Below are 23,626 nucleotides of genomic sequence, written 5' to 3'. Positions count from 1 at the left end.
TTAATTGATCAAGTAATATGTTTATCTTTTTAATAAGTGACAAAGCAATTTTCTCACAGTATTTTCCACCATTTTGCATATGGTTAAAAACTGAACTCCCTGCGACCCCTGAGTGAAGGATACGTATAGATACACTTGAATTGCGTTGCTGAAAACAATGCATATTAATAAAAATGGCCACTTGCACTTGTTTTTGGAGATGTACAAATCCCTCTTAGTTCAGCAATTCATTATTTACTTGATGCAATTTTTGAACACTTTTAAAGCCAAATCGCTGAATTTTTAGGATCTGTCAGTTCATGAAGCGAGATGAAAAGCAGCCATTAGTGTTAGAAGGTGAAAAAAAAGGAAAGGGGCCAGACTCTCAGTCATAACAGTTTACATTTTCCATCAAATAGAAAATGCAAATGTTTCAGCTCATTTTACTTGCCATTTAATGCTGCTTTTAAAGAGTAGCCTGGGGGAGACCCTATGCTCTGGTAAGGGCTTCCAGAGATCCGGATTAATTCCTCCATGCCTCGCTCTGAGTCTTTTTTAACATGCTGTACTTTTTTTTTTTGTTGCAAATTTCACATTTCCACATCTTAACAAAATACATTGCCCTCGGCTTTATTTCTCCACTTGGTCACTTGTCACCTATCTGTATCCTAGATATAAACCATGTATCTGTACATGCAAGTGTTCTTGCCTGACGATGTTTATGTGTGTGTGTAGTGTGTGTGTGTGTGTGTGTGTGTGTTGCCTCCCCCTGTCCTGTGTACTCCTGTGTCGTTGTTTTTGTGTAGGACTCCAGGCCAGGGAGCCAGCAATTAAAAGGAGGACCGGGGACATGGAGAGGCTTAGAGGCACAGACCCAACAAACACACTGGCAGTCAATTGACAAGCCGGGGGGAGGTGAAATTGGAGAGAGAGAGAGAGAGAGAGAGAGAGAGAGAGAGAGAGAGAGAGAGAGAGAGAGAGAGAGAGAGAGAGAGAGGGAAGTGAGATGAAGGAGGAGGGCAGGGTGAGTGCATGTGGGAGTGAGGGGGAGAAGCAGATGATAGAGGGCGGGCTCAAACACAGACACAACGTATACACCCTCTCCTCAGCCCTCAGTTGGGTTTAGACGTGCAGGGGGGAGCATGTGTGTGTGTGTGTGTGTGTGTGAGAGAGAGAGTGTGTGTGTGTGCATGACAGTGTGTGAGTGAGAGCCGCCCCACTGGATGTGTGTTCACTTCAATGCCGGCGCTGGATTCCGAGAGACATCTCACTGATGCAAGGATTTCCCTGTTTGCTCTCAGAGAGGACGGACTGTGTTTGACCACCCGGGGGAATGAACACGCACACAGGAAACACTGGGAACTTGTGTGAAGGTAAATAAAAGACACCTTCTTTTTATTTTCAACTGTGTTTGTGTAGCTTTGTGGGTGAAAGATAACACACCTACCTGGACAGTGAGAGGGGAGCACAAAAGGAAGTTATCTCACCAGATTTTGTTTGTATTAAGTGAGTATTATTACACATATTAATTACAGTCACAGTGTACTATCTTGTCTTGTACACATCCTCTCAAACATAAACACACATTTATATAGATAACACACACACACACACACACATATAAAAACAGTCCGTCCAGCACACTTTGTTGTTTAACTTGCCATTCTCCTGAATGTGTGTCATGATGAAAGCTGTGTATTAATCATTAATGCTCTCACTGGGATGTTGCCTAGTTTCCTACATGTGGTGATTCGCTGATAAGAAAATGCCTTAACAGCACAGCAGACGTGCAGCACCTCCCCCCCCCCTCCCTTGAACAGACTGCACGGCTCAAAGGGCAAGGGGTGAGTGAGTGAATTGTCGTCTGGCTGCGAGGCTTCGTGAATTACAGGTCAAGAGGCCCTTATTACAACGTGAACATCTTCTAAAGGACTTTTAGGATGAGAGTGTAATTCAGGCCTCAATGTGTCCGGCTGTCGTATCGGCAATGCCAGATAAAACCAGAAGAAAGGGGGGGGGGGGGTCTCATACTTCTGTGTTGTTTTATCAGATCAAATATTAGCTTTGGGTGTTTGCGTCCTATTGTGTGGAAATATTGATATCGAAAAGAAGATGCAGCAGCGTCGGAGCCACGCAGAGGGGAACCAGACGCACGAGGGGGGAAAAACCAAAGAGACACTAAAAGTCTTGAAGTCAAGACTTGGCAGAGAATCACTGAGACGCAGTAATGAGAGAGGGTGCACCAAGTTAAAGCAGAGGAGGGGGTGACTTTGAGAAAGTGCACTTTTACCTCCTACTGGATACTTCAAATATACCATCTGTCGATCAATTGCGTGTGTGTGTGTGTGTGTGTGTGTGTGTGTGTGTGTGTGTGTGTGTGTGTGTGTGTGTCGGTAGGCAATTTTCACATTGTCGTGCATCTGTACAGTCAAAGGTTTATGAGGTGAGCAGCGCCCAGAGTCTTTACTGTTCTTTCTCTGTTCTAACAGCTAAAAGAAGCAACTATGCTAAAAAAAATAGCCCTGGGTATTTGGTTTAGATCCTAACAAGTGGGTAACCTTGTGCTTTTTTGATTCGGTTTCAGAAAATTCGCCGAGTTCTTGTTATATTTGGGTTTATTTTGCCACTTTGCATAATCGATTGACACAGACGGGTCCAAGTGGGGACGAATGTTTCATGATAGACCGACCGCTGGAACTCCAGGCACTACACACTCTTTGGGACTTTGGTGTTAAAAAAAAGTTAAAATGATTTTCTATCATACGCAGAAATAATGCGATGGTCCTTTTTCACCTGTATAAACAATACGAGTGGTTTTGCCCATCAGAAACTTCTTTTCCATTTTGGTTGTATTATTCCTTTGTGAACAGTTTTATCTTTTATTCAGTGATGAGAAGTAATGGCAGACCGGTTGTGTCTCTTGTTCCTTCCCCTCGCCGTCTTTCATATCATCTTTAGTCCTCAGATTCCGCTTCGGTTGCTGCCATAAGGAAGTGGAATATCGCCACAGTGTTTTGCGGAGGTGATCCGTGAAAGGATTTAAAGCGGCAGATAAAACGGCTGCATCTCTTTGTGTGTACACGCACACATACCTTTTTTTTTTTTTTTTTTTTTCAAAATTGACAAAGACTTTGCCAAAGCCAGGGGCTCTAAAGCGAGAGGAAAGCCATTATCACATACACTGACACACACCCCTAATCCATGTCTATATGGATGTGTGTCCGTTTACGATGTGTGTGTATCCACGCACAACCATGCGCACTGCCTCTGTACAGTTAGCTAATATAGGCTGTGTGCTTAAAGGGGGGGAAGGGGGAGCCCTTTGGATTGTGTGAGCGTGGTTGCCTATGCATGTGTGTAGTTTTGTGTGCATACTGACCCAGATTGATGCTCTCACGCAAAGCTGGCTCACCTATAGGGCAGATATAGGCCCGTCCGATTTTACCCATAACACATAACCCCAAACACATAAACAAAAAAGTAAATAAATACTTAAACAAGTAAAAATGCGAATAAATAAAAGTCAATAAACAGATACAAAAAGATAAATTAATAGATAAACAAACAAATAAATACAGTTAGCATGATCTTTTACAGCTTACCTTTTTTTTTCTGCAAAAAAAAAGGAGACTACTAATAATGTGGGAGGATAAACCACACAGTGCGTACTGGATATAACTACAGGGACAAGTCAAGAAAAACAAAATGGTAGTGTGTCCTCTATAAACTGTCATAAATCACCGCTCTAATCTATTTTCGGCTAAAAAAAAAAGAGATTGGACATTAAAAAAGTAATTACAATCAAATCACTGACATCATCATCTTCACCATCACCAGTGACAAATTAAACAAACAAAAACATGAAACTAAAGCTTTGTGTAAATACAAGCCACGGCGATAGATTCCTCTGACCTTGTGGCTTGCAGCAGAACAAATTAGGGCCCTGTCTTCATGATTACAGATACAGTATATAAGATGCTGTTTGATGAGCATGTGGGGGGAATGATAATTGGATGATGCAATTAAGATGAAGGGCCTCCCTCTCCCCTTACACACACACACACACACACACACACGCACACACACAACCACACAAGCATGTCTCCCTTGCTATTACTTCTCTAAAGTTTGCTCTTTCTTCCTCGGTGCACACTGGTTTCTGCTGTTGAGCAAATATGGAGCTTACGCATCCCCGAGCGCCCATTTCCCCAGTCGCAATCAAGCTGTTTAAATGTTTGTGTTTGATTTTGTGCCTAGGAGTTCCTCATACGTGTGTGTGTGTGTGTGTGTGTGTGTGTGTGTGTCACTCAATTCTCGGTCTGTGTCAATCGCAGCTGAGCTGCAGACAGTGCAGAGACGCAGCCGAAGCAAAACTGTTTGCATATAAAAATACACCATATAGACGAACGTGGAAAAAAATAGATGGAGGAGTATGCTTGGTTACACACAATTTCATTTCTTTGCATGCAAAATAGTGGGAATGTAACTGACAGAAGAATAAATTGAAAGGATAGAATAGGATACAATGTAATTTAATGCAGTGGGATAAAACTGGATGGGAAGGGGAGAGGAAAGTGACCATTGACATGTGGTCTTTGGCGCGCTCCCCTCGTCTGAATGACCGTGACCAAAGAGTTCCTTAAAGGGACTGTAGAGGTGGAGGTTGTTTTTTTTTTTTTCCAGCTAGACCGCTGAGCATCAACCACCCGTTGAGAAGAAGAGGGTGCAGAAAGAGCAGGAAGAGGAGAAGGGGATGCTTCTAATTTGAGTTGGGATGCAAATGGGGGAGGGGTGTCTTGGAGCTGACATGAGCTGGCATGTGCCCTCATTCATTTCCTCCCTTTTGTGTGTTCTGTGTCTCCTGATGAATTGGAAGTTTCTTCCTTTTCCCCCCTTTGCTTTTTCACTCTTTCTGTATCTCACCCCCTTTTTTTTTTTTTTTTTGGAGTCTCATACTTTATGTCTCTTGCTTCATCATACCCCCTTTCTTTCCTCTCTTGGTGTGACAGCTCCGCCATCGCTGTCATGTCTGCCCATTATCTCTGATCAGTGTTGCGTTCCAGCCCACACATCGTGTCTGGTTGCCAGCGATGATGTGTAAATGCACATTTGTATGAGTATGTATAACTCCCTTTGCATCTGTTTGATTGAGCGGGGGTCTTTGAGTGTCACCTGGTAAATTCTGTTGGAAGAGTAAAAAACCATAGATAGACAAATGTGCACAGCACAATGACATTCTCAGCCCTTAAATCAGGCTGTAATTGGTAAGAAATGCAGATAATAGCGGTGATTATGCTAAATCGGGATTCCTTAACAAAGCTAAGAGCCGTGTCGACGTTTTTCTGCCAAACAGTCACCAGTTAATCATGCAGGGATGTCGACAGACAGATAAAGTTGCAAACCAACATCTCCAACAGTGCTTATAGTATATTCTATATGTGTGTGTCTGTGTGTGTGAGTGTGTAGAGAGAGAGAGTGAGAGAGAGCCATGATTTTTAATATAAAATCAAGACAAGATTATAATTGATAAAGCCTTTAATTCATATTGAAAAGTAAACAAAATAAATTCTGCAACTTTATTCCATAGATGAAATTTTTACAAAATTAGAGATCATTCAGGTTAAGAACCATTTAAAATTTAAAATAAACGCTAATTTTGACATTGTGAGGTTTTTCCAAATAAATATTCTGAAATCTCTTAAATGAGATCCCGAAGAATATATTCTTATATTGTGTTGAAGCATATTAATTGGTAAGTTCAGTACCAAACCCTCATATCCCATATTAATAGGTAGACATTTTTTAATCATTTTCATTTCAGCCCAGAAGTTCCTTATGCTCTCTTATGCTTTAACCGATTCCTGTTTGGGGAAAAAAAAAAAAAAAAAAAAGAGTACACTAAAAGTGCATTTGCAGCCAGATGCTGAGGCGTGCTGCGAGATAAAACTCATTACCTGAACGGAAAGCCTGTTTGGAAGACTTCAGAGGGAGAAGGGCTGCAAAATACTTTTGTGTGTCATTGCTGAGTAGGGGTTTAAGAGAGGAACTGCAGCAAGACTGCCTTCAAAGATTGTGTTTATGCTACGTTTGCAGTGGGGGGGGGGGGGAGATGTGGCCTTCCTGGGAACTCTTTCTTTTTTTCTTAACTTCACTTGAAAATATTTATACCTTCTATTTGTGTGACCGGTTAAATGTTAAGAGCGTCTTTTCTGTTAATGTTTAAACACTGTGATTGTAAATCTAAATGGGGCGGGGGGAACCCGGATCTGGCGATTGTCTTCTATCCTCTTGAGTCTTTCTCTTCACCTCCGACGTGGTTACATAAAGAGCAGCCCAACCTGGCTGGCGACTCACTGCTCATCAGAGTCACACTTCATGTTTCCTGCTTGTTGACCTGGAAGTGATCCAGTGGCCTCATACAAGGCTGTCTCAGAAAGCTGCCTGCATTTGTTTGCACATGCAAATATGAATGTGAATATATTCCAATGTGTGTGCATGAAAAAAGAAAGAATTAAACCTTATGGGCAAAGGTTGGTCTTTGGAGAGTTTTGTCAGTGAGGACTATACAAGTACACCCCTGTGTAATTTTCCTGTGGTTATTTTCCCGTAATGCGTGTGTGTGTGTGTGTGCGTGTGTGTAAGCGTGCGTGCGTGCATGCTTGTGTGTGGTCGGTCAGATCGCCTTTGTCCTCTCCCTTCAGGCCTGCACTCAGATGTCAGTGTCACGTTGAGTGTATACAGGTCACTAATGCACCAAAAGGGGAGACTCTATTCAACGTCGTCACTCAAAGCCCAAACAAAACCCTCGGTTTGAGTCTGCGGCGTGTTTCAAGTCTCAGGAAATGGACCCATTGACCTACATCCTATCTTATCCTCTGAAGAGACGCCACTTACCTGACACGTTGATGTATTTGCCATAGTTGTCGTTTTGTTTTTGTCACGAGCCATCTTTAGAACCCAGGGTTTTAGCGGCAGAGTAACAAAAGGGGGCTATTAACTATTAACTCGGATTTTTACAGTCACTGACTGCAGGCGAAGAATAAAACTGTCCGCTTTTAAGTGTGACTGATTTAGCAAAGAACGAGCTACAGAATTAAGATTTGAGATGTTACTCTGTGTCATTAATTTAAATTCATTATGATGCTTTTATGTTGGACTCCTACACAAACTCTCCCCATAATAATCGGACGAGTAGCCGTGACATCAAGTGCAAGCGACCGAAATCTCGTTTTACGGTTGCCTCATGCAATTCAAACAAAACTACCACCGGCATCTATTTTTCTCCCATAAAATGATCATAATCGGACACAAATGGTCTTGTGATGCCGTGGCAGCAATAGCAAATATATCTGTTGACCTAAAATTTTGGGTAACGTTCAAGAATTTGCATAGCGGAATTTGCAGCACACACAATTATTGTTCTTGGTGGAGAATTCGAAAATGTGTTCCAAACTAGAAATAGGTGGTGTTAAATCCAAAGATGGGCAATATGACTAAAGTTCACTATTGACTTTCTTTTGCTTGTTTATTTCTGCCAACGAAAGAATAAATAACTTATATGACGGCTTAAGAAAACGCTGATCTGCTGGTGGGTTTCTCACCTCCGGTCTGAATTCTCTGCTATCGGTGGAGGAGTGGGTGAAGCCTGATGGCTCTGCATCTCCAACAGCCCGAGGGGGAGCGATGATAGTTTGGAATTACTAGCTTCACGGTACAAGGCAAGATGTGCAGCCTCCTCAACAGAGCCAGTTACTTTTTGAAACTAAGTCGGCGGCGGAAGGGAGACGCCGCTATCAAACCGCTGTCGCCGCTATCCTCAAATTACTGGCCGTTGAGACGACAGTTTAAACGTCAGTTATGTCGCCTCTCAGGGCATTAAGAACAATGTTTCATAATATACACGGTAGCTTAATGCCTCTGTTTGCAGAAGCAGTTTGCACTTTACATTGATTCGACAATCTCGGTGGCGGCCCTCCCCGGTTCCTCGAACTTGTCAGCTCCCGTTGTGTGCGGGTTTCTTTTTGCGTGCAAAAGGACAGTTTTATCTTCGTGAACAAAAGGCGACAAATCTCGCGTACGTATCGGATGCAAAAAAAAGCTCCATAAGCTAAAGCGAAATGAAAGCACCGGCTTGATAGGCCAATAGCCGTCTGAGTTTTCTTTGTTGTGTATTTTGCTTTTCATCCGTCAAAACCGACCTCTCCTGGCATTCTCACTGAAGTTCGATATTGTGAAAGTTACCTAATCTCAACCTCCCGGCAGCGTATCACATTTTTGGGTTCCGAGAACCACACAATAGTGGTTCAGTTGTTTGTGCTGCGGCCTGTTGTCTGAGAGCGGCAGACGTACCGCGGCGAGCTGCTGTTTGTGTGTCACATTCTTGTCGAGAATTTCTTACTCCATTCCTTACTGCGCTGCATTGTCTTCTGTATCTTCTTCAAGGGGGTACTTTGTTTGCCAGCATTGCTGTTGACTCAGGTGCAGGGATACGCTAAGATAACTCCCCCTTCCAGCTGTCCCGCTCCCCCCCTACTTCCTCCAGTCTTCCTCCTTCATATTGTCAATTTTTTCTGCCTCACTTCTGTGCAGTACGGTTTATACGACCATTTCATCTCCCCTTGTTTCTCCCTCTTTCTCTCTATTTTGTAAGTCACTTTGTAATGTGATGTCTGTTCAATTCGTCCCCTCTTTTTAACCTCATAGTCTTTGTCTGGTCATACCCACACCACATTTTTGATAGTTATATTATATATATTGGCCTGTATTATTCTAGCAGAGTGAACGAATACCTGCCTATTGCATGGATGCAATATTAAGATCTCTATCATTGTCTGTCATTGTCCTCTCTTTTCCACAAATTCACAAATGTAACATTGTTTACACGTGCGAGGATTTTCTGAGTCTCCTCCAAAAGCTGCACGGCTTGGAACGCCGACAGAGTTCTGCTGCTCGTCCTTGACAAGTCCCTTACCGTACTTCATATATTCGGTGTATATACCAGCATATATGTACGGTACCACGATGAAACCTTGATTATTGGTGAAGAGACGTTACTGTGTGTACACCGTGCAATCTAACCATTACATTAATAATCATATCTTAATGTTTTTTTTCCCTGATCAATCGTAATGGCTAAAAGATTCAATTTTATCATTTCATTATAGGAAAAATCCCCAACCTGATCGATGTTTCTTATGCTTCTATGTACTCGTCCCTATATACAAAAAACACACTCCAACACGAGCAGCCGCCTCTTCCCTCGCGCTCCTCGGAGAGCCGCGGTCCGGTCAAATTGCTACTGACAACAAATTGTGTAAGTTCACATGTTCTTTTCTTTGAACTGACACAACATCCGTCTCTATCGGCCCCTCAGGACCGATCAGCACCGCTCCGCCTCTTTACCTCTTATGTCTCCCTTTACCTCAACGCACATCATTCACCCGTCTACCTGTGGCCCTACACTCGGTCTCACCAGCTTCCCGCGGCTTTAACAGCCTCTCATCCCCCCTTTCAACACCATCACCTTTTTCCCCAGACTCTCTCATCCCTCTTATCCCCCCACCATATCAACCTCCTTCCACAATCAGTCTGGCTGAAACCCTATTATCCCCTTTTCTCTCTGTCTCACCCACTCATCCGCCCTGTTATTTTGTCGTCCCCTCCGTTGGCAGTGAGCAAAATAGGAAGTATAACCCACCAATTTGGCTCCGGTGGGTGTGTTTGTCCGCTGGTGTCTGAGTTTGTGTCTGAGTGTCTGAGCCCTTTTGTGTCGAGGGCACAGCTTTTCTGATAAGACGTGATGCGATGCTTTCAGGTGCGCTTCAAGGTGATCGGTCTCGTTACTTATTATGATCTGACGATTTTACGTTATTCGGGACAACCTTTCATTTTCCGTTTTGAACAGCCCCTGTGTCCGTGCATTTGCAGTTGTCGGTTAACTCTATTGCGAGTGTGATATTACACTCCTCCACTTTATCAGATGGCACCTTCCCCTGGCTGCCAGAGTGAAAGAATCTGGCAAACAAGGGACTGAGGAGGGAGCAGCGGAGGCTGCTTTTCATCAACATCTGAATTGGCAAATAGTGCTAATGTCAACACACGGAGATGCGATTTGGGGACAATGCTGCTATTAGCATGTGGTCGACATAAATAGTCATGCAACTATTGCAATTGCATTGAAAATGAGTCACAACGTTGCTTTATTCCCTCTTATGAAAGTATCTTTAATCATCAGTTTCTCGATAAAGGTAAGACTTAGTAGCGTTTTGAAAAAATCCGCACACCAAAAAATGCTCCAAAAAGAAAATACGATTTATTTTACATGTAAGACAAAATACTTATTCTCACATGCATGATGTTTCAAGCAAAAACTAGGGTCTTCCTCAGATGTGAATATGACAATAACTATTTTGTGTTATACGTAAAATAAATCATCTTTTCTATTGGAGCATTTTTTGGTGTGCGGATTTTTTCAAATCTCTGCAAAGTCAAACTTTTTTTGGATGCGGCAGCCATCCCTAAATGGGCAGCGGATGTGCGTGTGTGTGTGTGTGTGTGTGTGTGTGTGTTTGTTTGTTTTTTTTATATCTCAATAAAGGCCACCATAACTCCAACTATAGCACAGAGCAATGGAAAGTGAAAATACACCAGACATAGAACAGCATGGGTGAATGCCACCGGCTAAATGTTTCTATAGTTTATCTTCTTTTTCTCTTTACCTGCATGCAGTTACATGTCATTTGCAAAGTCTGAATCAAAGAATATCACGTGTGCGGCTGAGCTGAGACAAAATTTCATTATTTTTTTAAATTAAATTGATCATTAATGCATCTTCTTCCTTCGCACATCAGTATTCCAGAAACTCATCAGATATCTGCTGAATGTGATAATCCAACATCCAAATTTTCTCATAAAGGCACAGCAGAATAGCAAATCACCGCATGCATATTAAGTTGTTTGTTTTTATCTATGAATGTAAGTGGTTTCAACCAATTCATTATGATGATGAGTGAATGTTGGCACAGGAAAGGCAAAGGAGCGATGCGACCTACTATCGTCCAACACATCCAAACGATAAGTCGCTCCTGTCGTACAATCTGCTGCACGGTCTCTACAAGGTTTTCAAGTGTTGTAGCCTGAGATGGATTTAATTTACACTGACCCGGTTTGATCTCCTTTGATCATGCAGTGTTAAAGCCTTTTATTCAAATATATATCTTGAGAGAAGTATGGGGTTTTATCATAATTGGAGGTTGAAATCTATGGGTTGTCTGTCTTTGAATTCATAGAGACTCATTGAGGTTCGACTGAGCGGTGGCTTCAGGGTGGAGCGTAATAAGCTACACATACTCATTGACTGAGTTGGGCCCCTCACTCAATGGAGTACTTGTGGTAGAGGGATTTTATTTAAAATATGGTAATCCCTGACTGCACTGCGCTGCAGACCGCCAGCTGAAATCTGAGTTAAGGAGCGTACAACGTAAGCTCCTAGAGAGATGGAGGAGCGTGTTTAATGAGGTTAGTGACACTTGAGGAGCTGTTAGTGAATCCCTTCTTTGCCTTTCCTCCCGTCATTTTATCCTCAGATGTCACGGAAAAAACACTGACCAAAAATCTTGAAATTGTCATCTGTCATTTTGCAGATGATACGCTGAACTTTCTAGCCGTTCCTTTGCTTGACCGGCTCTTCATTTGCTTTCTATTCTTTACTCCCTGTTGAATCTTGCGATGAAAAGAAACCTAAATCAAGGCTCTGTTTTCCGAACCTCCTCATGGAGGCGATCGCATCGAGGGAGCACATAAATTCATGTATTTATTTACTCACGTGCCACTATGTCCTCTGTGACCTCAAAATGAAATTACCCTTGAGGAAGGAAACACGGTTTGTCTGTCAGTTAAAAAAAAAAAGAAAAATGTTTGATTTTGGCAGCAGCCAAGATTCATGCTTTCAGGCCCAGTGTTTGTGTATGTGCACGCATATAAGCCGCGCGGGATTGAGGGGGGGGTGGGTGGCACGTGTCTTGTCAGATCCCAAAAGGATGAATAAGAAGCTAATCTCCCTCTTCCAGGGAATTCAACCGGCGATGTCGGAGACTTTCCCGTCTCCGTGGGTGCGTAGTGGAGCGTGTGCTCCAGCCTTCACAGTAGGATGTTACAGTGCACGTTTGACTGTTATCGCTGCATTATATAGCTTTGGGTTTCCCTACAATATGCTCGCGGTCCCTGATTTCAGTTTGATTCGACTACTATTCCTCCCCGCATTTAGACTTAACGCGCATGTTAGTCTTGCCGCCACTGTCAGCATGCAGGTCTGTTCAAAATCGACAAAAGGGAAGGCCTCGACAAGCATGCAACCATATATGCAAGTTTATTTTTATGTAAATGCGCTGATTAGTATGTTCAATCAAGAAACAAAGAGCAACTGATATTTTTTTTTTTTTTTGCAGAACGCCTTGGCTTTGTCTCTTCACTAGCTTGGAATATCCCGTGGTCCTTGGTGAACTCTCAAATAGCGCACGCCTGCAATTTTAAATTGCCACTCGGAGAGGAGGGGATTGATGATAATCGCTTAAGAATTTTTAGAGGTGCAGGATAAGGCGTAGGGCAAGTGCAAGTCTGGTGATTGTCTCGTGCATTTTGAAGCTCGACTGGTGATCAAGGATCACGCTTGGCGAGGAAGGTCAGAGATACCGCTCAAAGTCGCCGATTCTTACGTGACAAAAGGGGTCGTAGAAGTAACATATATCTGTTTCTGTGTGACTACTGCTTTTGAAAACACTGTAATCGGCAACAATTACTACAAACACCTACATTTGCAAATACCACTCATTAATTAGTATTAATAAAGAAAGTCTAAATCCATATCTAGACTACCTCAAGAAACAAAGATGTTGAAATCCTCACTTGGAACATGAATCGCTGCTGTTGCACTAAAGATCAACGGCTAATTGTCTTTCACTTTTTCTGTCTGAACATCTTGTTTGTGACATACTTTAAGACATTTGCATGCGTTAAATATCTCAGTCTGCTATCAGACAGACTTTGGTGTGTCACTGGCTTTGTCACGCTTGCTGATATGATGCAAAACAAGCAATATCTTGCTTTGTGCCTCTGCGTTGTCCACAAGCTGCGAGCAGACAGCGACAGCTTCCAGCTCTTCCAGCGTGAAGGTTGTTGTGCGGTGCAGTCGCGCAACCCTTGAGATAAAGTTCCCATTTAATACTACAATGGAGAAAAATATAACACCTGATGTTTTTTTTTTTTAATCTAAGAAAAAAAATAATGGAGATAGAGTCATTAAATCAGTTGAGTGGAAACTCACACCAAATATTTTTTAGGTTACTAAAGAATGACGTGTTTTTTAATTTGCTAACTCGGGGAGCGTTGGATTTCAGAAGCAAATTCCATCAATGTCTTGACCATGACTATGACCATGTTTGGCTTCGTTCACCATGCGGAAATGCGTTTCCACGTCTCGTGTTGTTTTTGCCTGTGGGTGGGTGGGCGGAGCTGGCAAAAACAGGTGCAGAGATGAAAAAAAAAAAAAAAAACAACCTGGCAGACGGAAGTAAGGTATGTTTGCTCCGTCGCTGTTCGGGCAGGCCCTTTGGTATTTTTCCAAAACGTGTGAGTGAATTTTCATGAGTTGCAAAACCTCCCTCCGTTTCTCTCAGGATATCTGCTGGTATTCTGTACAGTATGATGCACAATATCCACTTACTTGCATGTGCAAACAGATAATAGACAGGTTTTCCAATGGATGTGTGAGAATATGACAGCTCTGCTTTGGAATACTGTTCAGAAAGGAAGCCAACAATTGCAGTGCTGTTGCAGTCGTGCCTCGCACTTATCCAGCTTTTCACTTCAATATTGCGAGACAAGCTTTTCTTGCTGCGAACCAGAAATTGACTCGGCCTTACCGAGATACATTTCTACACCTTCTGTATATCAGCGATCAATATGACTTTTGCTGGAGATGTTTATCTGCCGTTCGCAAAAAGAAATATCTTACCTGTTGATGAAATGGAAGTGTTGAAAATTGCGCTGCGAGATGCAACGATAAAGCTCTGCTGCAACTGCACTGCTGCTGTTTGGAAAAGTGGAATAAAGGAATATAAAGAAAAAGACAATTTTAGAGGTGCTGGAGGAGAGTGAAATATTTAATGTCTTAAAAACATTTACAGTTAAGTCAGATGTCAGAGAAGACAGGGAAGTCCAGCAAATATACCAGAGATTGTCAGCAGGGATGATTCATATTTCTGCTTTCTGTCTTACACCATTAATTTTCAGTCATTAATTAACTTCATGCATAATAACATGATAAGAAGGACAAAATAAAGCCAGGAGAAAAATATTTTTAATCTTTATTTATTTCTTCGTTTTGTCGGCACGAGAGGGGAATATATGTCAACGAAAACCAAGTGAAGCAAAAGCAAAAGAAAACCTATACTATACCCTGAAATGTTTTCTAGATTTTGTCATTTTGCCCAGACATTGCGCATCGGCACATTCGTACTTGAAGCGAAAAATCAGAATCGATTATGAAAATTTTAGGTGAGCGAAAAAAACGCGTCCCTTTTCCGCCACCGTTTTGTTCAGGTGGCGGTCTGTGACTGGGCATGTCTGCATGGTAATGAGGCTTTGGCTGCCATTACGCCAGTCATGGTGTTAATAATACACCCCCTCAATGTGTTAATATACTGCGAGAATAAGAGACGGAGAGAAAGAGAGAGAATAATTATGTTTCCCCTTTTGTCTCGACTCCCTCAATTAAGCCCAACAAGAGGCAGACAGAGCACATGTCTACTTATCCACTTAAAGCTAAGCAACAATAGCAACCCCAATTTCCCCACCGCAGTTTCTATCTCATTGTCATCTCTTATTCTATCTTTTTTTATTTCATGTCAAACTTCTATTCACAGCACAGTAGCCTTCTGTTTTTTCCCTCTCTCTCTCTCTTTTTTTTTCCTCTACTGCTCCGACTTCAATGCCTTTCCTCTCCGAGTGTTTCGCTCCCAGCGTCACCTCACCTTTCGGCTCTACAAAAGATAAGGCTCTCCCCCCTCGCTGTTGTTGTTGTTGTTACTCGTCTCCCTCTTCCTCCGCCGTGCCTTGCTGCAGGGCACAGGAAGAGGGAAGACAAAGAGACAAAACATTTTAGCTTACACTGCCAGAGGAAAGGTAATGGTTTGATTTCCCCCGTGTTGTGTCAGACAGAATTGCTTTGTTTGTTCGGCTTGTGTGTTTTTCACCGTAGCTGCACCGAACTCACTCAGAAAAGCAAGCAGACATGCAGCGGGTCTAATAGATGACCTGGTTGAAGAATCCATTTGCGCTTATTTAAAAAAAAAAAACAACAAGGCTCCGCCCTCTCCCATCTCTGACTAATTTCAATGATTCTATATGTAAAGGACCAGACCCGCGACCAAACACGTATCCCGAGTCTGGTGAGTGTTGTCACGGTAATAGGTGCGTGTGTCTGTTTCCTTGGTTGGGATGTTTCTAATCCTCATCAGGCTTGATCTGATGGAGGAGAGATAAGCGGTGCAGAGGAGGGATTTCACTTATCAAACGCACCATCAGAAATCCCATTGAATAAATGAAGTCGTATCCATGCAGATATTCAGCAATAAACGCCAACCATTCCTGTTTGTCTACCTCTGGTAAAACAACCTGCCTCTGTTCAACTAAGAGTCAACCGCCCCAGAAATGGTTGGGAACTCCTCCACCTTCTGTTTGCATACTGCATTTAACAAACACTGGAAACAAACGGGTCTCAGTTTCAGGTCGTGGAAGGGATCTCGTCCTGAATACCGTGGATGAAGGAGCCCCTTTACCTGCTTATCAACTTATTTGGCATCAGTCGCACATTTTTCGCAGATGGACCAGAGGACATGGCGACGCTCTGAGTTTTCCCGATTGTAGCGGGAAAAAAGTGTGGGCGTAAGGTTCAGGTTTTGCTTACGTTGCATTGTGTGCTCGTATGAATGCATCGCACTCCGTCTATTTTTCTCTGGTGGTGATATACAGTGTACAACTGCGCGTCAGAATTAGTTGAATTTCAGACAAATCTGGAACAGACAGGACACTCACGAAGGCACCGGAATGGACGAATAATACAACTTCGATTTCTTCCATCAGGGAAAAATGAAATTGTTGTTAATTGTCGTCGGTAATTGTTGTTGTTGCTTTGAATTGATGCATTTCTTCTATTAGTGTGAGAATCTTTAATTCAATTCTTTAGATTTTTTTTGAAGCAATTTTTTAGTTTTAAGCAGAAAATTACGCGGGCCATTTTTGCCATACGCATATTTTGGATTCAGAGGAAAATCAGGGAGAATCTCAAAAAAAAAAAATTGTTGGTGAGAGAAGGTTCTGTGAAGGATCTGTAGAGTCCAATCTGACATGTTCTACATACGAACCAAATTTCCATCTGGTTGAACGCAAGTATGCTAACACATTCCTCTACTTTACACAGCAAATTATGGAAATCATGGTCTACTGTAAGCTGCTCAGGGCTGGTTTTGTTGGAAGAGATCATTTAATTGAGTCTTGAGCAGAAAATCAGGCTCCGTGGCTGCTTTCAGTTACTGTCATTTTACAAACGTTGTGTGAATGTGTGTGTGTGTTTGTGTTTGTGCGTGCGGCTCTTTGTCTGCAGGGAGGCACGGGGTGTTTCCCCAAACTGTTGTTTTCGTGTCTGCACACGTCCGTGTGGTTGCAGTTTGGCACTGAGATTCAGGGTAAAAGACATTTCATTTGAGGATTTTAATCTTTCCGAGACAACACGTCTGACGATTTGTGCGTATTTTTCATTTCGACGCGCGCTTGTTTTCGCTCGCCTTTCTTCATTATCTTTATTCCATGCATACTGACCACGGCGTTCTTTATTCCCTTTCATCCATTATACTGTCCGTCATCCTCCGGCTCTCCATTCTGAAGCCCTTCACGCATTTCTTTTCAAGTTTTGCTTCATTTTATGTGCTGTACCTGGCCAATCCTGTCTAGTAATTTAAGAAGTACCTTCCTCTCTCTCTCTTCTCCTCTGTGTGCGTTTGACACACGAGGTCACTTTGAAGTTGAGCGAGATTCACCAAAACACTTCTGGTTCCTCCGGGGGCCCAGACTGACACCGCCGTCAGAGGACGTGCACGGGACTGCGCGGTTGATGAAATATGACACCGACCTGAGCTGGAGCTGTCTGTGAAGCAGCTAATTTACCACAGGTGAATTCTACATCTATTAATCACCGCGACGACCCAAAAAAGTCTTTTTTTTTTCATCCCCTTTAGAGGTTTTGCTTCGGAGTGCTCTTAATTAGAGAGGATTCTTTTGTCCGTACAAGGGACAGAAGGGTTTCTCGCTCCATCCTTGCCCACACTGTGAACCTGATGGTGTGGGTTGGATGATGTGTGACTCACTGAGCTCCAACTGGTCTGACAGTACTTACCTCAGCAGCTCTCTGCGCTCAGATAACGCAGAAGCCCGGATAGATTTTGCGATCATTGACATTTCTTCAGGATTATGAATTATTCATGGTGTTGTTATATAGATAATCCATATCAATCTCACACGGGAAATATCAATGTAAAAACGGGCGACTTGTTTAGACTGAAGGTTGCATTAAAATACATACAATTTAGTATACCGCCCTCCATCACAGTCTGTAATGATAATATAAGGTGATCATTTACGACTGCATTTTTTTCTTTGGGCAAAGTTGAATGGGATTCGGAGTAGATTTATGCTCAACAATTCTCCCGTCACACTGCGCCTACTCATGAAGGTTTCGTTGCTCCAGTGTGTTGTCGGTGTTTAATGAATAAGCAGCCAAAATTATTCTCGCTGTCTCACAAAATCAGCCGTCAGTTGCCGAAATCAATGACGTAAATATAATATTTGTTCTCATTTAGGCTTTATTTAAGCCTCAATTTGATGCTTTCAAATAACACTTGAAGTCTCGTCAAGTCTCTGCTTGACATTTGCAAAGCTGCAGGTTTGAGATGAGATAATCATCATATCGTGGATGTTCAGCTGACCCGCTCCCTCCCCAACCCCGTCTTTTTTCTTAATCCGCAGTTGAATCATGGGAAACGTGGAAAGTCAAAATGGGGAAAGTGGTTTCAGCCGCGATGTGAAGGGGCATCTCTCCCGGAAGCACACCTCCTCCTCCCTCCGTCTCTCCGGCAAGCACCCGATCACCCGACGCTCTCGGCACTTTTCGTCGGTGAAACAGGAACACAGGAACTCTGAAACCTCCACCCGTTCCTCCAGCACCCCCAGCATCCCACAATCCTTAGCGGAGAACGGACTGGAGCCTTTCAATGCGCCAGATGCATTTGAAGACTTTGGCATTAACCCTCACTGGACACAGCGTGTTGCTATGACAATGAGGCCGGAGTCCTATCAGCACGACGACGATCCCTTGGCCACACCGACTCCCGAAACCTCGGAGGCGGACGCCGTTGCTCTCGACAAAGACTCCATGGGCGAGGGAGACGGAGACACGGCCGAGGAAAGATATCTCCAAATGGCCGACGGGAGCGGTTTTAAAAAGAAACGGTCAAAGTCGGCGGACATGTGGAGAGAGGACAGCCTGGAGTTCTCTTTGTCTGATCTGAGCCAAGAACACCTGACCAGCACTGAGGAAATGATTGATGGAGGTGAAGAGGAGGAGGAGCCGTTCACACCGCCGAGAGGCAATACAGGTAAGGGTCGGTAAAAGTGCCAGCGAGCACATTGGCTCGACAGTTTCGTGAGCTGACGGAAATCATGTTGTATTTCCTCCGATGTATTAATTCAAAAGGACATTTTTCAACCCTGAGTAATATGACGCAAAGGTAGTTTAGCATGGATAGGATGAAATAATAGCTGGCGCTGCATTCACTGTCTTGAATCAAGGAAGGTGCAGTTATAACTGTCCGTTCAGAAAAACACGTGATAAAGGGGGAAAAATGACCGTATACATTATACTTATAGCTGCGCCTGTATGCAGGAGTGTCTGCTTGATTTGATCCACTTTACAGAGACGATGAGGGGCAGGAAGGTGAGAAAAAATTGCAGACACTCAACACGATTTGGGAAAGTCTACCGGCTGACAGTTAATCACCAGCTGATGGCAGGATTGTGAGCTTAACCGTGCAGGAAATGCTGGAGTTCAGCTCAGCGGCGTGTAGCAGCCGAGCAACTGAAGGACCAAGAACTGCCTGATCCTTCAGTTGGTAACCGGCCTGCCTAGAATTTAATATGTGTGGAGGAAGGCACAGACATGCACATGCACATGCAAATGTACGTGCATACGCACACACACACTCACACAGGCACAATCACAAGATCATAGAGACTCACACAAGTACACACATTCAGGGTTAATTTGCTTGTCAAATGTGGCAAGAAATCAGCAAGTGTCTGGCAGCAATCAGAATAGTGTATGAGCTGCCTTACCTCTTGCTGACACACACACACACACACACACAAATGTGGACGCCGCCTGCGCTGCAATAACCACCTGTGTATATTTCAGGCTCAGCTGAAAGGGCATCATCTCTGGACCATCTGTGTAGCCGACAGAGCCCCGGCCTCAGGGGGCAAAGGAGCCGCCACAGTAAGAACCGGAGAGAAGGCGAGTGCGACGGAGACGGCGAGGAGGGGCTGATGTCTCCCACCGAGGAGGATGGCAGTGGGTACGGGGCGTTCACGCTCCCTTGCAGACGCTCCCACTGCCTTTCTGAGGGTTTGGCAGGGCTCGGCATTCCGGCGGCACCGTGCCCTGTTTTCCAAGGACGCCGGGCGCAAACTACACAGGTGGGATATTACTTACACTCCGGTGCAGGAGCGTGTAAATAAATACACATTTCAATATACACAAACACATTATTTTTTATCTTGGAGTACAACGCATGTAGTGGTCAGTGTGGTACGTCGGGGTACGTTGCGCCGTGATGGACGACCACGCCCTGACAGAAATTATTGTTTTGATAGGAGTTATTAACATATTATCAACATAATGTGCAATTCCAAGTATGTATATGTTTGTCATAATGCAAGTTTAGGATGGGTAAACCATTTCAGTTCTCATGTAAAAATCACCGGAATGTCAGCGAGCGATTAGTTAATAGATTATCGAAGAAATACTCCAGTAGAATAAAGAATAACTCCCTTGTCGTGTAATACTGAAATAAGAGACTAAATAGTTAACCGGGGCATTTCTTTCAACTCGTTCCCAGAACCCCTGAGCACCCTTGGATTGAAGAGCACCCTGAGTGCTTATTATAAATTCATTTGCCAGGCTGAGGGGGTTGTTAGACGGGATATAAATAGACCGACAACAGACCAAACAAAGAGGGAAAAAGAACAGAGGGAGTCTCGCTTCGGCGAAAGAAGTGTAAAAGCACAGAGAACCGCTTATTCAAAGTGAAACCCCTTTCGCACAGCAGAAACACACACTCGCACACACACATCTACATACATCCCAACACGTATGTACGCAATCAAACACCCTTGAAGGCCCGGGCTGCCAGTTAGCGTTTCTTCCAGTAGAGTTAATCCTTCCTGGTTGGCCGGCTGTTCACGCAATTTCAAAAGTGTTAAAATGTGTCCGTTCCTACCGCGTGTGAATCTGGTCCGATTGTGTTTTTCTGGCCGACAGGACATCTCGGGCGTTCTCGGCGAGGGAAGCGAATACGGCGATAGCGGCATCGACGGCGTCGCCGCGGAGATCGATGGTGACGGAGATCTGGTGTCGCGGCGGTGCAAGGCCATGTCGGCGTCTTTCTCGGTTTACTCGGCGACCGAGAGCATGGTGTTCAACGGCAGCGACAGCGGCAGCAGCAGCGCGGGCGGAGGAGAGAGCAGAAGTGGCGAAGGAAGTAGGGGAGGAGTTTACGAGAACTTCCGGAAGGAGCTGGACAATCAAATCTGGGTTTGTCTCTTTACCCGTGTGTGTATGTAAATACTGACGTCTGATAGAAAGTGTTTTTCTCATCTCATATTTCTTTGTTTTTAGACAAATAAAGGCCAGGACTGCCTGGAGGAGGCCGGCTCCGCTGTGAGTGACGAGCGGAGCAGCGGCACGCTGAGCAGCGCTTACCCATCGGACGCCGGCTCCTCGCAGGGAACCGTCCGGAAAGCGGGGGCGCTGGCCGTCAAGAACTTTTTGGTTCACAAGAAAAACAAGAAAGTGGAGCCTGCAACGAGACGCAAGTGGAAACAATACTGGGTGTCGCTCAAAGGTGTTGCACGAATTCCCGCTCTCCCGTAAAAGATATTTATAAACAGTGTAAAGAGCGGCGGCTCAATGAGCCGCTCCCCGTCAACTAAACCTAGTTATATTTCCCAGCGGGTGAATATAAACAACAATGAATGTCAAGAACTGACCGCGCATTTGATCGTCACCTCTGCCACCTCCTCGTATCTCCACTCTCCGTCCCCACATTTCCACCCCTGTGCTTCATCGCGGTTTAATTTAATGCATCAGCATCAATGTGTAATCCAATTTCACCCTCTTGATCCTCACTCTCGCTCTCCTTGAAAATAAATAGATCCTATCCCCTACTAGCGTTTGCTCAACTCAGATGATATATTCAAACACATAATAAGCCCCGTGGACCTATTATTGAATTTCCTATTTCTATTTAGATATTAAATTCAAACTTGTTGTATTTGGGTTGATTTTTTTTTTTTTTTAATTGCATTGAACTCACTGTTGTAGCCATGCGGTAATGCAATCCGGCTAAAAACTGTATATTTGATAACTGAAATAATGCACGCTTTTCCTCCGTCCTCTTCTTTTTTTCCTCCGTTGTCAAGGCTGCACCCTCTTCCTGTACGAGTCAGACTGTCGCTCAGGAATCGACCACAACAGCATTCCTAAACATGCCCTGTGGGTGGAGAACAGCATCGTCCAGGCCGTACCTGAACATCCCAAGAAAGACTTTGTCTTCTGCCTCAGCAACTCAGTGGGAGATGCTTTCCTCTTCCAGGTGAGAGAAAACTATACTGCTCAAAAAAATATAGGGAACACTTGAACAACACAATGTAACTCCAAGGCAATCACACTTCTGTGAAATCATAGTGTCCACTCAGGAAGCAACACAGATTCATTTTGACTTGTTTTAAGGACATTACATCAAAGTTGGATCAGCCTGGAGTTTGTTTTTACACTTTAATTTTGAGTGTGATTCCTCATCCAGACCTCCATGGGTTGATACAATTGATTTCCATTGATCATTTTTGTGTGATTTTGTTGTCAGCACATTCAACTGTGTAAAGAGCAAAGTATTTCATAAGAATATTTCATTCATTTAGATCTAGGATGTGTTTTTTAAGTGTTCCCTTTAGTTTTTTGAGCAGTGTACTTAAATACCCTTTTGGTAGGAAACGGCAATTCTAAATTGATATTTAGGACAACATATATTCAGGATGTGGGTAAAGGACAATGATTGATGAGAATAGGAGGAAAGTGATTTCCCCCGGGCCTGAGGAACATGACATTTAGCCGCACGCGGAAGATAAGGCCCTGCGTCCGAGTGTTTGTTCTTATGACATGTTTAAAGGGCACACTGTCACACTTTGACAGTTATCCAACACGGCGACCATTGTCTATCATTAAAATGTGTCTATTTATAAGAATGTCAGCCGTCCACAGTGACATTCACTCAATGAAAAGATTAGTGTTGAACCGACGTTGATATTAGAACCGCCATCATCCGCTTTATCTTCATTTCCCCGGTTCCACCGTCTCTTTCACCCTTTCTCCCGGCAGACGTCGGGCCAGACGGAACTGGAGAACTGGATCACGGCGATCCACTCGGCGTGTGCCGCCGCTCTCGCCCGGCAGCACCACAGGGAGGACACGGTGCGACTGCTGAGGACGGAGATCCGCAAGCTGGAGCAGAAGATTGACATGGATGAAAAGATGAAGAAGATGGGAGACATGCAGCTGTCGACTGTTACGGATGCAAAGAAAAGAAAGACGATACTCGAGCAGGTATGAGTTTTCATCATCAACATCATCATCAACATGGGCTATTTTTAATGTTTTTGGTAATTTTGTGATTTTTTAGAATTATTAGTGTCATGAGTTGTTGCTGAATCTTGTAATTGCAATATACTGTATACAGAGATTGCATAAGAATGTACAAGTGTGTGTGTGTGTGTGTGTGTGTGTGAGCGTGTGTGTGTGTGTGTGTGTGTGTGTGTGTGTTAGTCAGGTAGGTATTGTCGACCATGCTCAGTTTATGACAAGACAATCACATTTACCTTTCAAAACAATATTTAAAAATGAGATTGGATGAATTCAAACAAAATTTTGTAGATATGCATATATGTGTGTGTGTGTGTGTGTGTATTTTGTACTATATATACTTTATATTTTAGACTATTCTGCATATTGCTGAGTATTGATTTGTTTTTTCAAGACAGCAAAAGCCACTAACAGAGATGTGAGGGATTTAATTCTTTCAAGTGTATGCATGTGTGTGTTTGTGTGTGTTTGCCTGTGTGTATTTGTGTGTGTGTGTGTCATATCCTTCGTGTTCTTCTGTGATACGCTTTACGCGGCACAGCAGGTTGCTGACTGGTGGGGGTTGGTTTGATGAGTAATACCCCTGCATGGGGGCTTCAACACTCCCACATCTCACTGGAACAG

General features: G+C 43.6%; 1 protein-coding gene across 2 annotated transcripts in view; it reads left to right on the top strand.

The window, feature by feature from the left end:
- The first annotated feature begins 1,093 nt into the window (after window positions 1-1,093).
- Window positions 1,094-23,626, top strand: part of LOC147216716 (rho guanine nucleotide exchange factor TIAM1-like) — a 50,790-nt gene continuing 28,257 nt past the window's right edge. For both annotated transcript variants that reach the window (XM_086176942.1, XM_086176941.1), the window contains exons 1-7: window positions 1,094-1,352; window positions 18,058-18,686; window positions 19,502-19,782; window positions 20,627-20,899; window positions 20,984-21,209; window positions 21,787-21,959; window positions 22,742-22,966. In XM_086176942.1, the coding sequence (XP_086033068.1) occupies window positions 18,065-18,686; window positions 19,502-19,782; window positions 20,627-20,899; window positions 20,984-21,209; window positions 21,787-21,959; window positions 22,742-22,966 (1,800 nt within the window). In that variant the 5' untranslated portion in view covers window positions 1,094-1,352; window positions 18,058-18,064. The remainder of the gene's footprint in view (window positions 1,353-18,057; window positions 18,687-19,501; window positions 19,783-20,626; window positions 20,900-20,983; window positions 21,210-21,786; window positions 21,960-22,741; window positions 22,967-23,626) is intronic.

Source organism: Fistularia commersonii, chromosome 29 (genome assembly GCF_037954325.1).
Source record: "Fistularia commersonii isolate RoL2024-O1a breed Wild chromosome 29, RoL_Fcom_v1.0, whole genome shotgun sequence".
NCBI lineage: Eukaryota > Metazoa > Chordata > Actinopteri > Syngnathiformes > Fistulariidae > Fistularia > Fistularia commersonii.
Note: the sequence above shows the minus strand (reverse complement) of the source record. Positions and strands in the feature narration are given on the sequence as shown.